Source organism: Asterias rubens, chromosome 17 (assembly GCF_902459465.1).
Source record: "Asterias rubens chromosome 17, eAstRub1.3, whole genome shotgun sequence".
NCBI classification, from domain to species: Eukaryota; Metazoa; Echinodermata; class Asteroidea; order Forcipulatida; family Asteriidae; genus Asterias; species Asterias rubens.
This window is the reverse complement of record NC_047078.1, coordinates 12556342-12570281: the sequence shown is the minus strand read 5'-3', so window position 1 is coordinate 12570281 and position 13940 is coordinate 12556342. Positions and strand designations below refer to the sequence as shown.

Below are 13940 nucleotides of genomic sequence, written 5' to 3'. Positions count from 1 at the left end.
AGGTATTTTATTTCCTTGAATACTATAATTACTGTTCCCTCCAAAACAGTTTCTCGAGGAAACGAAACAGTATTTCCGGGGAACGAAATCCTTCTGAGTGGAGGAATGATACTTGGTGGGAATAAAATTACATTGCCTATAACCCTCTAGTCCCTGCACCGCCCGAGTTTGCCGAAATAATGTTGTTTTTCTTTTCAAGATTCTTGCAGTAACTTTACTGAAATCGTAGTTCAATTTTTTTAAAGATAGCCAAGGCTTATTATTTATAATTAAACGCACAATTTTTGACCCTTTCGGTAATATTTGTACAAGTCCTCATTGGGGAACAATAAAAATCCCTACGGTAATATTTATGGCGATTATTTTTGTATAATGATAAAATGGATACAATAGCTTTTCAAGGCTTTTATCTGGCTCAATGCTGATTATTTGCGAAGGCATAAGTTTTCGACAATATCACCATTAATGATAAATACAGTTTCCTTTGTGTTCACTAATAAGCGTTTTGTTGGGTAAGTGCTAAATTATTTCATCATCATTAGCTTCGTCAAGTCAACTATGAAGAGATAAATTAATAATGATCTATAAACAACTAGATGGATTCACCAATGCGTAGGCATACTATTGACTACCTGGTTTTATTTTGATGTTTCTTATTTTCTACAAACAAAAGCTATAGCGAGGTTTCCTCCTACCGCATAATACAGTGTATCGCTTTAGGTGGCTGGGCGGTCCAGTGGCTAAATGGTTATTATTATTTTGAGGGAACGAAATAATGTTTCCAATATTTGTTCACATTTTATTTGTTTGTATACTAGGGGTCGATTTCACAAAGAGTTGGGACTCGTCTTATCTCGAGTTACGACAAGTAACTCGTCCTAACTTAGGATTAATCTTAAGGTCTGCATGCTACAGTGCTGGGTTGGGACTCGTCCTAAGTCCTAAGATTAGTCTTAAGTTAGGAAGAGTTTTGTGAAACCGACGGCTGTACCCTTAAAGGGGGGGGGGGGGGGGGGGGCAGCATGTGAGAAAGATCGGTCTCCCCATGAATGATTGGATATGGGCTCAATAAGGAGGATATAATTTGGTCTATAGCCAATCTGTGGTTTGACCTATAGACGACATTGCAACAGAAATGTTTTTTTTTGCAACATTCTTTTCAAACCCTCCTAAACAACATAGGCCTATCAAAAAAAGTAGAAACAAGTTATCAGGGGAAATATGCGTAATAAGCATAAATTAAAAATTGCCTTTTTGCGCTTTTACTCACTTTCGTTTGTCCGCATACACCCTAATAGTAGGACAATAATATAATTTTCACATCAAACTTTAATTTAACGAATGTAGTCAACATTTATTGGCACCTTTGATGCTTTGAATATGTTTTGATACTTTATTTGTGAGGGTTATCTGGTTTCAAAATACATTTGTATGAAAATTTGATGTGACAATGATATCAGGTCTGCAACTATCAGGGCGTGTGCACACACACTAGTGGAAATAGGGGCGAATCGGCAACAATTAATTTATGCAAATAATGCATATTTTCCGTATAATTCCTCTTTTCTACTTTTTTGATACTTTGTTTTGGAGGGTTTCAAGAGACATTTTGTAATTATATAACTTTTACTATCTATCAGTGCGTATGTGTATACATACATTAGTGTAAATAGAGGCGAAAACGATAATTTTAAATTTATGCAAATTATGCACATTTCCCCTGCTTACTTTTTTCTACTTTTTTGATATGTTTGTTTATGAGGGTTTGAAGAGACTGTTTGCAAAAAAAAAAATCGTTTCTGTTTAAATTTTATCTAGGTCAAGCCATTTTTGTTTTGCTAAGTTGACTAGACCCAAATACAAGTACAAAGTACAAGTGGGGCATATAATATTAACAAAAACAAGTATGCCTATGTGGAATTCGGAGGGGAAGCGGATTATGCCGGTCGCGGCCGGCTGCGGAAGCACGATCAAGGCTATAGTGTAATGGGACCTATGTACTAGACGCCCCTCACTGCGCCACAAACAAGCTTTGCCTGCTTAAACAACGCATTTCGGATCCAGAAGGAAACGATGAACTTTCCTTATGTCAGTTTGACTCCAACTACTCGCTGACAACTTTTCGGTAAGTTGAAGGCAGTTTAATGTTTTTTTGTAACGAACTTTGATAAAAAATGTAGGCCTCATTTGGGGCATTATTTCACTCAGCTCTATTATAATAGTTTTTACGATACGGCATCAATAGACATTATAGGCCTTTCCATACTGTCCAAAATCTCGGGGTCGGAACCGGTTCCGAGCCGGGGATATTTTTTCAAGCCGTTTCACACTGTAACAATTTTAATCCGCCTCCGATCCGGGTAGCAAGCTATATAGGGCTGAAAGACTTCTGAAAAGTCACAGACGTGATGTTGATTGTTATTATGGGTGCGTTAGATTGGCTTCCCTGTGTCGAACCCGCGGTGCTCATTCGGGTGAGCCCATAGAGCAACGTTCACGCTCGTCCTGTCGTGGTGACGTCATGCACCTCGGGCCACCCCAAACCACAAGCAGGGCACTAAGGCTGACCCGGGTGAGCCCCTGGAATGACGTCAAAGCTGTTCGAACGTACCGGGGGAAGATCGGGGTCGACCCGGGTAGATTGGGGTCGACCCTGGGAAGCTAATCGAACACACCTAATGACAGCATGTCTTTTGATACCAAAGACATGCCGTGTTATTAACAGCCTACATTGTAGACCGGGTTCAATATCGGGATATACGGGATGATGGGATCGTGAGCAGAGGATTAAAGGCACTGGACACTATTGGTTATTACTCAAAATAATTGTTAACATAAAAAATTACTTCATGGTAACGAGTAATGGGGAGCTGTTGATAGTATAATACATTGTGAAGTAACACGACCGTCAAAACGAGGGTTTTTGTATTAAATGAACACTCATTTCATCCTTTGTTTAATTATCTTCCAGTTGTTTTAAACTACTATTATTACTTTACACTTTGTCCTGTTTTTTAGCTTGAAGTTCAAAGTAAGTTGATTGCATCATAGACTGGTATAGCATCTTAAGATGGAGGCGTGGCCAACACTCGTTATGATATGTGTTATCTTTGATGCAGGTATAGGTAACACAGGCTTCTCAAAGTCACACGGAAGTGGTATTTTGTCAAAATAAAGCTTTTGTCACTAAAATATGTGTTTTGAAGAGTGTAGTATGAATAAACAATTAACTAAGGTTTAACAAAATTAGTTTCTTTGCTATTTACAAAGTTGTGGAGTGGGTGGGTCACTTTGGGGTAACCCGAGGTGCATGACGTCACATCGAGAAGGCGATTGTTATCGTTCGTTTAGCTCTTGTCAGGGGCTCACCCGAGTGAGCACCGCGGGGTCGACACAGGGAAGCTAATCAAACGCATCCAATTAAACAAGCGATATTACAACTGTTTGGTGCGTCGATTAGCTTCCCTGGGTCGACCCCGGTCTGCACAACGTTCGAATAGCTTTGACGTCATTCTAGGGGCCCACCCGGGTCAGCCCCCAGTGCCCTGCTTGTTGAACGGGCTACGGCTGGCCCGAGGTGCATTACGGCACTACGAGAGGGTGAGGTGATCGTTCGATTAGCTCTTGTCAGGGGCTCACCCGGGTGAGCACCGCGGGGTAGACCCAGGGAAGCTAATCAAACGCACCCATAATGTGGTCATGTCTGTTAAGACGGCGAACGAGAATAATTTTCCCATCGATAAGCAATATGATAAACAAATAATAATCAAAATAATATGTGATCGAGAAAATCGAATCTCTTTTTTTCTTGGGGTATATCTAACATGAATAATATGAGCATTATTTAAACAAACAAATGCTTGTCTCTTTGTTCAGTTTGCAATGGTCAAGAACTCACAACGACTCTGGAGTCAGGAGCCAAACAGGCTGAACAAAATCTCCGGTTAGGAACCGGTTCCGACCCTGAGATTTTTGACAGTGTGAAAAGGCCTATTGTTGCCGCCATAGGCGACCCTGGTAAGTTGTGGGCCGCTACTTTTTGTGTGCAAAATAAATAATGAGAACAAATCTTCATATTCATGTTATTACTGAGAGTCTCACACACATATTCTTTGAAAACCATGAACATAACTGGGACATCCTAATCAAGACTGTGGTTGAAATATTCGTCAGCCCCAATAAACACATTAACACCAGCTTTAACTCGTATGTTGTCAAAGTAACTCGAACTATGGGTGTTCTAAAGACACCGGGCACTATTGGTAATTGTCAAAGACCATTCTTCTCACTTGCTGTATCTCAACTTGCATATTATGCATAAAACAACAAACCTGTTAAAACTTGAGCTCAATCGGTTGTCAAAGTTGCGAGATAACATTGAAAGAACATTGAACACCCTTGAACACAAAGTTGTGTGCTTTCAGCAGATGCTTGATTTCGAGACCTCAAATTCTAAATCCGAGGTCTCAGAATCAAATTCGTGGAAAATTACTTGTTTCTCGAAAACCACATTACTTCAGAGGGAGCCTCTTCTCGCAATGTTTTATGCCATCAACAGCTATCCATTACTCGTTACCAAGTAAGGTTTTATGCTAATGAGTAACCACCAATAGTGTCCACTGCCTTTAATGCAATGAACACAAAACCTGCTTTGTTTTTGTTTAAGTACTCCCCACAATCATACATCTATCTGATTCAACTGGGATCTATCCACCTAATGGGATATCAAACCTAGTGGAGGGTGAACATCGTCAGTATACATGCCAAGTGCCAGACATCAACCCAGCAGCAAACTTCTCTTGGACTGTGGGAAGTCTACCCTTGACCCCTGATGGTAATGAGGATGTCAATGGTACATATGGATTGATCACAAGTAGGAGTATAGCTACATTGACAGCTACTTGGATCAATCATGGAGAAATGTTAAAGTGTCAAGCAACAAACGATGATAGCCCAGGAATAAGCATCAATGTAACGCTTGATGTTAAAGGTAAGGGATAGACCTTATACACATGACGTCATTTCAATAGCGCGCCCTCACATAGAGGTCAAAAGGAGGTTGTTCATTGGCCAATCCTGTGCGCCGCGCGTACACATGTGGGTTTCGATCGATCGTCACCGTTTTACCTCTAAGATGGCGACTGGATGACGTCAATGCATAAGGTCCATAATAATGAAGATGGTAGAAATACATGGATGTTGCATTTTTTCTTTGGAGAAGTTTGATAAAAAAATATAAAAATTACTAGGAAGGTAACACACATACTTAGAAATGTTATTCTTACCTGCTTTCTGCTCTTACAATAATTTGATATGATTTGTTTTCCAACTTCTGTTCATGTACTTTTACACTCAAACACAGACACACACACACAGGTACGGAGCCATTACTGACAGTGGACACTATTTGGTAATTGTCAAAGACCAATCTTTTCACTTGGTTGTATCTCAACTTGCATAAAATAAAAAAACCTGTGAAAATTTGAGCTCAATTGGTCGTCGAAGTTGCGAGATAGGCTAACGATGAAAAGAAAAAAACACCCTTATCTCACGAAGTTGTGTGCTTATAGATGCTTTATTTCGAGACCTCAAAATCTAATTCCGGGGTCTCGAAATCAAATTCGCCGAAAATTACTTCTTTCTCGAAACTACTCTTTAACACTTGTTCTTTTCTTCTTTTTGTCGTGTAGTTCCGCCAAAAGAATCCTCAGTCTCGCTGTCTTACGCCGGTAATGATCTGGTTCCTGGAGGTAATCTGACCGTAAACCAGGGTGAAGAACATACTTTGACATGTACGGTTCAGGGTTCCAGACCTGCTGCAACCATCGCCGTGTATCGTAACGGTGTAATAGAGGAAACTGAGGACCGAACCACAGAAGGGGATGGATTGGTGAATACCACGGAGAACTGGGTATTTGTTCCACAGAGAAACTACCACAAACAGCGAGTGAAATGTGAAGCAAAGACCAATGAGTCAACGACGCCGTACCCAGCTGCTGATCTCACCCTAGTTGTTGATGGTGTGTATAACGTGTGGCCAACAGGGACATAAATTGTTCCTAAAAATAACATTTGCTTTTCTCATGTTAAATATAAAACTGAAGACATAAATCTGAAAATGTATGCCGCTGAAACTTTTTTTTTTTTTTTACGCAGGTCCACCTGACATCCCTGTTATATCAGGTAGTCTTATAATGGTTGAGAATGTGGAAACTAGACTGACATGCACTGCAGACTTGGGATATCCTGATGACTGGTACTTGGCGTGGTCTAATGAAGGCACTCCTATAGAGAACCAACCTGATACTACAGCAGTCATATCGAGAACCAGTGAACGTTTCTTGTTTATCAGTCGGCTTGACTTTACCCCTAAGAGGCAAGACAACACACACTTCATTACGTGCACTGCGAGTAGAGCCTCATGGACTTCAACACCAGAGAAAACATGGGGTCCTGTCAATGTCCAATGTAGGTATTTACATGATCCAGTGTTATCCCACATTATTTCGGAAATGCAATTTAATAATAATTAAGCTATATCAACTATTGTGGCATGTCGTGGTCTAGCGGTTAAGAGCACCGAACTCTGGTGTATCTGACCAGAAGAGTGTGGCTTCGAGTCCCAGCCGTGACACTTGTGTCCATTAGCGAGACACTTGACCATGATGCTTCGCCCTTCGGATGAGACGTAACGCCGTTGGTCCCGTGTGTTCTGAGGAAGCCAGTGCACCTGTCGTAAAGAGAAGTGGCTTGCCCCGTTGTTCTTGGTTTGATCAGCAGCATATTGTACCTTGTACACAATTGTTGCTATGTAAAGGAGGCGGTCTCATAAATATAGTCCCACACCTTGCAGGAAAATACTGAACGTTGAAGCGCCATGAGCGTCACTACGTCACTGGGTGTTTAATATTGAGCGCTGCATACAAAGCCACTATTAAGTACACCGACATAACAAAGTAAAGACAGAGTGATGGAAACTTAAACAAGCACTCTCAAATCTACATTTCCCTTTTCATGCACCGGCATTTCAGATTAATTTCTGATTCCAAGAATGCCTGATTCCACAGCTGACATTGCCTGCTGCCCCATATTCCTTGGGGAGGGGGTGGGGGGGGGGGTTGAGGGGGGGGGGGTGGGGGACATTTTGAACCCTCCAATTGAACCAGCCCCACCCTCGAGACTTTACTGGTGAAGACTGTCCATGTACATGAATGGGTGCGTTCGATTAGCTTCCTCGGGTCGACCCCGGTCTGCCCTGGTACGTTCGAATAGCTTTGACGTCCTTCCAGGGGCTCACAACCGGGTCAGCCCCAAGAGAGGGTGAGTGATCGTTCGTTTAGCTCTTGTCAGGGGCTCACCCGAGAGAGCACCGGCGGGGTAGACACAGGGAAGCTAATCGAACGCACCCTATTTTGTTTTGCCACCAGATGAGACTAACATCACCAACAAGCACCAATCTAAAGTCAGTATCAGGGGTGGTCTTACAGCAAACCTGACCTGCATTGCCAAGGGCAACCCCGCACCTATCATCACTTGGGCTGATCCGAACAATACAGATATCATCAATGGTGGAAATGATAACAAGTACATGGTGGTATCATATACAACATCTGATGCTGAAATGACTGTTGGAGATGTGACCACCAGTACACTGAGCATCTGGGAAGTGGACCCTCAGGTGGACTATGGAGTGTATATCTGCAACAGCAACAATAACATTGGACAACCAGACTCACATGAAATCATTGTCAATGGAACAAGTAAGATTTCATTCTCAATGTTCTTTTTTTTTTGGGGGGGGGGTGGGGGTTAAATTGGCTTCATAAAAACACAGTACCTGGTTTCAAACATGGCTGTAGAGATTGTAAAATGGCAAACATTTTTGTCAGCTCTACCAATCCCGTTCTGTATTACCGAACATGCTTTAATGTTTGACTCAAATTTCGTTGTTTCTGTTTCTTTGTTTAGGAAGACCAAACGTGCCAACTGGTGTCGTAATGACAGGCCGTACTTCAAGCTCAATAGCAGTGCGATGGTCAGCTGGTTATGATGGTGGTGAGGTTCAGTGGTTTCATGTCAGCCATGAGAAGACTGCAGACTCCTCAGAGACATTAAGCGATAAGATTGAAGGAGGGGTGACTACATACAACGTGACTGGTCTCGAGTCATTCACGGAGTATGAGATCAAGGTCTATGCTGAGAATGACGTGGGGAGAAATCCAAGTCCTGGCAGCATTCTGGAATACACATTGCGTAAGTTATGATTGTCTTGGAAAACGGAAAAGTTTTACAGAGTTTCTTACTTTATTACGCCTTTTAGTCAAAAAGGGCATTTATGAATGGGAATAAAAGAGTAGTGACTCGTTCTTTAACTGCCGTTTAAAACCAGGTGAGGGTTTCTCCGGGAAACAGTATCGCACGGTATATAAGGAAATCACATTACAAAGCTATATTTTCCGTACAGTGATTTATCTTTCTCTCTGATCAAAAGAAGAAAATCATTATGTTACTTTATTCACAAATTAACTCCTTACATTTTGTTTCCTTTTAACAGCTGGTGTACCAAGCTCGGCTTTAGGTAAGTGATTGTTTTTTTCACATAATGTCCGTACAATATGGGTTTACGTTCAGGTAGGCCTATAGTTTAAAGCAACACAAATATGATGAGAAGTGATGAGGGAAGAAAACCTAAGATGTCGGAACCATTAGACAGTTCTTTAAAAGACAATGGACACTATTGGTAATTGTCAAAGACCATTCTTCTCAACATATGCATAAAATAACAAATTTGTGAAAATTTGAACTCAATTGTTCGTGAAGTTGGGAGATACTAATGAAAGAAAAAGACACCCTTGTCGTCACACCCTTGTCACACGAAGTTGTGTGCTTTCAGATGCTTGATTTCGAGACATCAAATTCTAAACATGAGGTCTCGAAATCAAATTCGTGAAAAATTACTTCTTTCTTAAAAACTACTTTACTTCAGAGGGAGCCGTTTCTCAGAATGTTTTATACTATCAACCTCTCCCCATTACTCGTTACCACGGAAGGTTTTATGATAATAGTTATTTTGAGTAATTACCAATAGTGTCCACTGCATTTAATATTATGTTCATGGTTGTATAACGTCTGTACGATCCTGTCTTTAGGTTTTACCATAGAGTACAGCAAGAGCAAGGGCACAGTCAACATAGGTGGGTTGAGAGGCAATGGTGAATGCATTCAGTTGGAGGTGAAGTATGAAGGCATCTTAGACTGGACAGATTGTGGAGATTGTGTAGGGGTTAATCGTGAGGTGATATTATCAGAGCAGTGCCCAAACAATCGCAACAAACGGGCTGCTTCCAGGGATGTCGACGTTCGTGCAAGGTTTTGTCAAATGATTGGTCTCGTTTGCAGCGATTCGATTGGAGTTCAGGACGGTAGGGTTTAAATGTTTATTTGATTGTCTTCTTTCATTTAGGTATAATAATGTTAACACGGTCGGCTGTGCGGCACCTAAATGTAGCCCGAGCCCAAAATTTAGGTGCCGCACAGTCGGACATTTTATGGAGTCAAAAACTTGACTCCAGAAATGGCCGACGCTGGATCGCAAACTAAAGGAAAACTGAAATTGTGTATATACTCAGTGCCTTGAGTACCTTGTTTGGTAGATACGTGCGCTAAAGACTCCGATACTAACATTATTTCCCCTCTATATTATTCAAGTAACGAAGACGGACCTTTCACTACAGCATTGTGTAAGTTACGCGGTTTTCATTGGCGCTGTCGTTAGCATCGTTCTGCTGGCTGTGATATGTATAGTTGTGTTGGTTGCACTGTTAAGAAGAGAACGTCGACATCAAATAAAAGGTAATAGGTTTGGATTGATGTGGGGGTAAATTGATATTGATGTTATTCAAGGGTCAAAATAAATTACTTCAAAATGTTGTACATTAAAAATACTTGGACAATCATGTAAAACTTGGTTAAAAAATACTTTTGAGGTATTTAAAAGGCCACTTCACTTTTGGAGTTTCACGCTGCACTTAGTTTCAGTGTCAGACAACAGATACGATGATGTTTAGTTCACCACATTTCTTTACATTTCCAGCAATACTCTTAAAACAATTTGCCAATGATTATGTTGTTAATATTTTGTTAATCTTTATAATTTCAGAGTACGGACGGCCGCCCTCAAGAGAGTGAGTACAGTTTTGTTTGTAAATTTGACGTAAAAAGGCTTTTACATTAATTTGTTTATGTAATCATTTAGACAATGCTCAAGTTTGTAATTTTGTTTTCAATTTTATCAATATCTATTACTTGTAGATCATTTCTAAAGGAGCGAAATAAACGGTGTCAAGATACAACCGGTAAGGATTAATTGTTTGGACTCATAGCACAAAGAGCAAGGAAAGTCTTCTTATTTACATTTAAACATCATCATCGGGGTAAAATCAAACATGCAAAATTACATTCGTGTACTGGAATGTTGTATGTGTCTTTGCTCCTTCTATTTAATTAAATTTAATTTATTACTGGTGTGAACGAAAGCAAGGATTCTCAGAAAAGCTTACTTAAAGGCATTGGACATTATTGGTAATTGTCAAAGACCAGTCTTCTCACTTGGTGTATCGCAATTATGCATAAAATAACAAACCTGTGAAATGAGCTCAATTGCGATATAATAATGAAAGAAAAAGCACCCTTGTCACACAAAGTTGTGTGCTTTCAGATGCTTGATTTCGAGACCTAAAAATCAAATTCTGAGGTCTCGAAATCAAATTCGTGGAAAATTACTTCTGTCTCGAAAACTACGTTACGAGGGAGCCGTTTCTCACATCAACAGCTCTCCATTACTCGTTACCAAGTAAGTTTTTATGCTAATAGTTATTTTGAGTAACTACCAATAGTGTCCACTGCCTTTAATCAGTATAGAAATACCCATGGAGAGAACAAGGAATGAAAACCCCATAAAAGTATTTTGTTTACCAGTGAAAGTTACACAATCATGTAATATTAAATTGTAATTTACTTGTACCTCCCAGAGTCCTAGAAGGCCTCTAACCTTGTGAGAACACAATTAAATTTAATAATATTGATCTTTAACTAGAACTGGACGTTCTGCCCACCCAACCATCCAGCGAGGAACTTGGACATGCCAACCTACCAAGCACCAGTGTGGAATTCCCGCGTGATCTAGGGGCGCCTAGTCGGAACATCTGACGTCACACTTCGAGGCGCGCGAATAACGCCAGAGACCTGCCGTCCAGCCGGCGTATACATTCACCTTTGACCTATATTCATACTCGGTCAAATTCTATGGCGGACGTGACCTGAGTGTACTGTTTTGGCATCTATGGAAAGCTAGCTCATGTCACTGTGCACGTGGATCCAATGATATCCAATTGAACTGAATAGCAGGTACATTGTCCTTATCCTTGCGGGTAAAGACAGGGGCCCAGTCGAACATCTTAAACTGTGAACCAAAGGGTCAAGAGGGCGGTATGACTGGATCAGTAAACTCGCACGCGATTATTTTTTTATGCAAAAAGTGAAGTGGGAGTAAGCTTTAACAGCGAGGCGGCCGTCCCCATTAGACTTGATTCAAGTCCCGTTCTCGTGTAAAAGGTCACTTTATATATCGGCCGTCAAAATGAAGCTATTGCGGCACAGGTTGGGGGAGATTTCTGACAGGGGATAAGTCTAGTCTATGGTCCCATTACAAATAGTTTGTACACAGTTCACCGCATGATGAGACAGTATCTCCTATCACAGCGGCATTCAAGTCTCCACGAAGCGCAATAGTTTAACCCGTCTTCGTTTTTTCCATTGATGATCTCTAGTCTATTGAGATCTTGAAATGTTTTCCCCGTATGGACAATACTTTGATCTTTATTATACCTGAGTATTGATCCTTATTATGGGTGCGTTCGATTAGCTACCCTGGGTCGACCCTGGTGTCTGCCCCCCCGGTACGTTCGAGTAGCTTTGACGTCATTCCAGGGGCTCACCCGGTTCTGCCCCTTGTGCCCAGCTTGTGAGTGGGTCACAGTTTGGATTGGCCCCAGGTGCATGACGTCACCACCACGAGAGGGTGAGTTATCGTCGATAAGCTCTTGTCAGGGGGCTCACCCGAGTGAGCACCGCGGGGTCGATACAGGGAAGCTAAACGAACGCACCCTAAATTATGCAATGACGTCATCATTTCGCCATCTTAGAGGTAAAACGGTGATGAACCAATCGGAACGCGCAGCTACTTACGTACAACGCGCAGGATGGGCCAATAAGAAACCCGCTTCTTTTGACCTCTAGCTGAGGGCACTCTATTTAGATGACGTCATGTACATAATGTATTTTCAAGATCCTTGAAGAAAAACAAGTAGTTAATGACATCTACAGAAAACAAACCTCGACACTTGATTTGTTAGGTTTTGCGTTTTATTTGGTCATGCCGTTTCAAAATATTTTAGGGCTGTACATTTTTTACTATATATAGGTTTTCTTGGTCAAATTCGGCAAATGAGCAGTCAATTTCATTTTCATGCGTTCGAATTTAAGCTGTTTTGCCGCTCCAGTTGTTTCTGCGTTTCAAATTCAGAATTCGGCCATTCAATTTCGTTTTGGGTCGAGTCAAATTCCTTTAGCACTCTGTTCAATTTAGCGTAGCGTCATTCTTTTTCGTGACACACACGCCTCAAGAAGCGTCTGCGAATTTGAATGCTGCATTGATGAATAATTGTTAAATTGAATGATTATTTCGTTAATTCGAATGACGCAACATTACATTTTGACTCATCCCAAAACAAAATCGATTGACCCTTTTGAGTAGCATTCGATTTTGCTTGGTGGTTAAATTGGCTGCTCATTTTCCGAAATTGACCGAGAAAACCTATATTATAATAGGTTTTCCCGCCCATTTAAAAAAAATCCATCGGCCATTTTAAGGTGTGGTATAAAAAAAAAAGGCACTGGTTTTGGTTTCTTTGTTGGCATACACCCGAGCCAAACAGTGCACTGCTGTAGTTTCCACAATACCTAAAAAAGCCTAATTCATTCTAACACACAATGACATTCAATTTCGTTTGAAAACTAATGCACCGTTGAATCAGCATTCAACAGTCAAAAGGAGTAATTCAATTTCATCAGTTCAGCCTTCACTGGTCAACTTAGATCACTCAATTACATAAGGCTGCAAGACTCATTCAATTTCGATAAAGCCAGCAACAAGAACTGGTCAACCATTCAATTTCATCAATTAATTGTCATACTAAATAGATAGTAGAAATTCACCTTACAAATTGTCGAAGTGCAGTCTTGAATGCGTCGCTGTAAAAGAAATGCAATGACCTTTTGCTGATATTGGCCGGGAACGTAACTTTAGGCCTGTTTATTGTTTGTTAAAGACACTGGACACTATTGGTTATTGTCAAAGACCAGTCTGTTCACTTTGTATCTCAACATATGCACAATATAATAAACCTGTAATATAATAATAATAAAAAAACACCCTTGTCACACAAAGATGTGTGCTTTCAGGTGCTTGATTTCGAGACCTCAAAATCTAATTCTGAGGTCTCGAAATAAAACTTTTGGAACATTACTTCTTTCTCAAAAATTGTGTTACTTCAGCGGGAGCTGTTTCTCACAATGTTTTATAATATCTACAGCTCCCCATTAGTCGTTACCAAGTAAGGTTTTATGCTAATAATTATTTGGAGTAATTACCAATAGTGCCCACTGCCTTTAACTTCAAATTTTGTTTACGTTTTGTTCTTTCTTTCTTCGTGTGTCACAACTTCTATATCAAATAACAGACCTGTGAAAATTTGGGCTTAATCGGTCATCGGAGTCGGGAGAAAATAACGGGAAAACCCACCCTTGTATCCGCGCGTTTCGCCGTGTCACGACATGTGTTTAAAATAAATCCGTAATTCTCGTTAACGAGTGCGTTGTTG

At 40.7% G+C, this 13940-nt stretch overlaps 2 protein-coding genes across 2 annotated transcripts; both read left to right on the top strand.

Annotated features, from left to right (window-relative positions):
* Positions 1–3070: 3070 nt before the first annotated feature.
* Positions 3071–9274, top strand: LOC117301826 (neural cell adhesion molecule 1-like; the record flags this gene model as incomplete). Its single annotated transcript, XM_033785824.1, has 9 exons — positions 3071–3119; positions 3877–4017; positions 4667–4990; positions 5691–6020; positions 6157–6468; positions 7428–7760; positions 7969–8253; positions 8555–8578; positions 9150–9274. Coding segments are annotated over exons 1-9 (1923 nt in total), but the record flags the coding sequence as incomplete, so codon positions are not given.
* Positions 9275–9337: 63 nt separating this feature from the next.
* On the top strand, positions 9338–11209 carry LOC117301287. Its single transcript, XM_033785174.1, has 5 exons — positions 9338–9422; positions 9709–9852; positions 10160–10184; positions 10312–10355; positions 11096–11209. Exons 1-5 carry the CDS (start codon positions 9380–9382, stop codon positions 11206–11208), a joined length of 369 nt encoding a protein of 122 aa, XP_033641065.1. The 5' UTR covers positions 9338–9379; the 3' UTR covers position 11209.
* Positions 11210–13940: the final 2731 nt, after the last annotated feature.

Bases quoted from the DNA above. Each gene is read 5' to 3' on its own strand.
- LOC117301287 (XM_033785174.1), top strand. From the start codon at position 9,380: ATGATTGGTCTCGTTTGCAGCGATTCGATTGGAGTTCAGGACG. The intron at 9,423-9,708 runs GTAGGGTTTAAA...ATATTATTCAAG, and splicing joins TTCGATTGGAGTTCAGGACG to TAACGAAGACGGACCTTTCA. The intron at 10,356-11,095 runs GTAAGGATTAAT...ATCTTTAACTAG, and splicing joins ACGGTGTCAAGATACAACCG to AACTGGACGTTCTGCCCACC.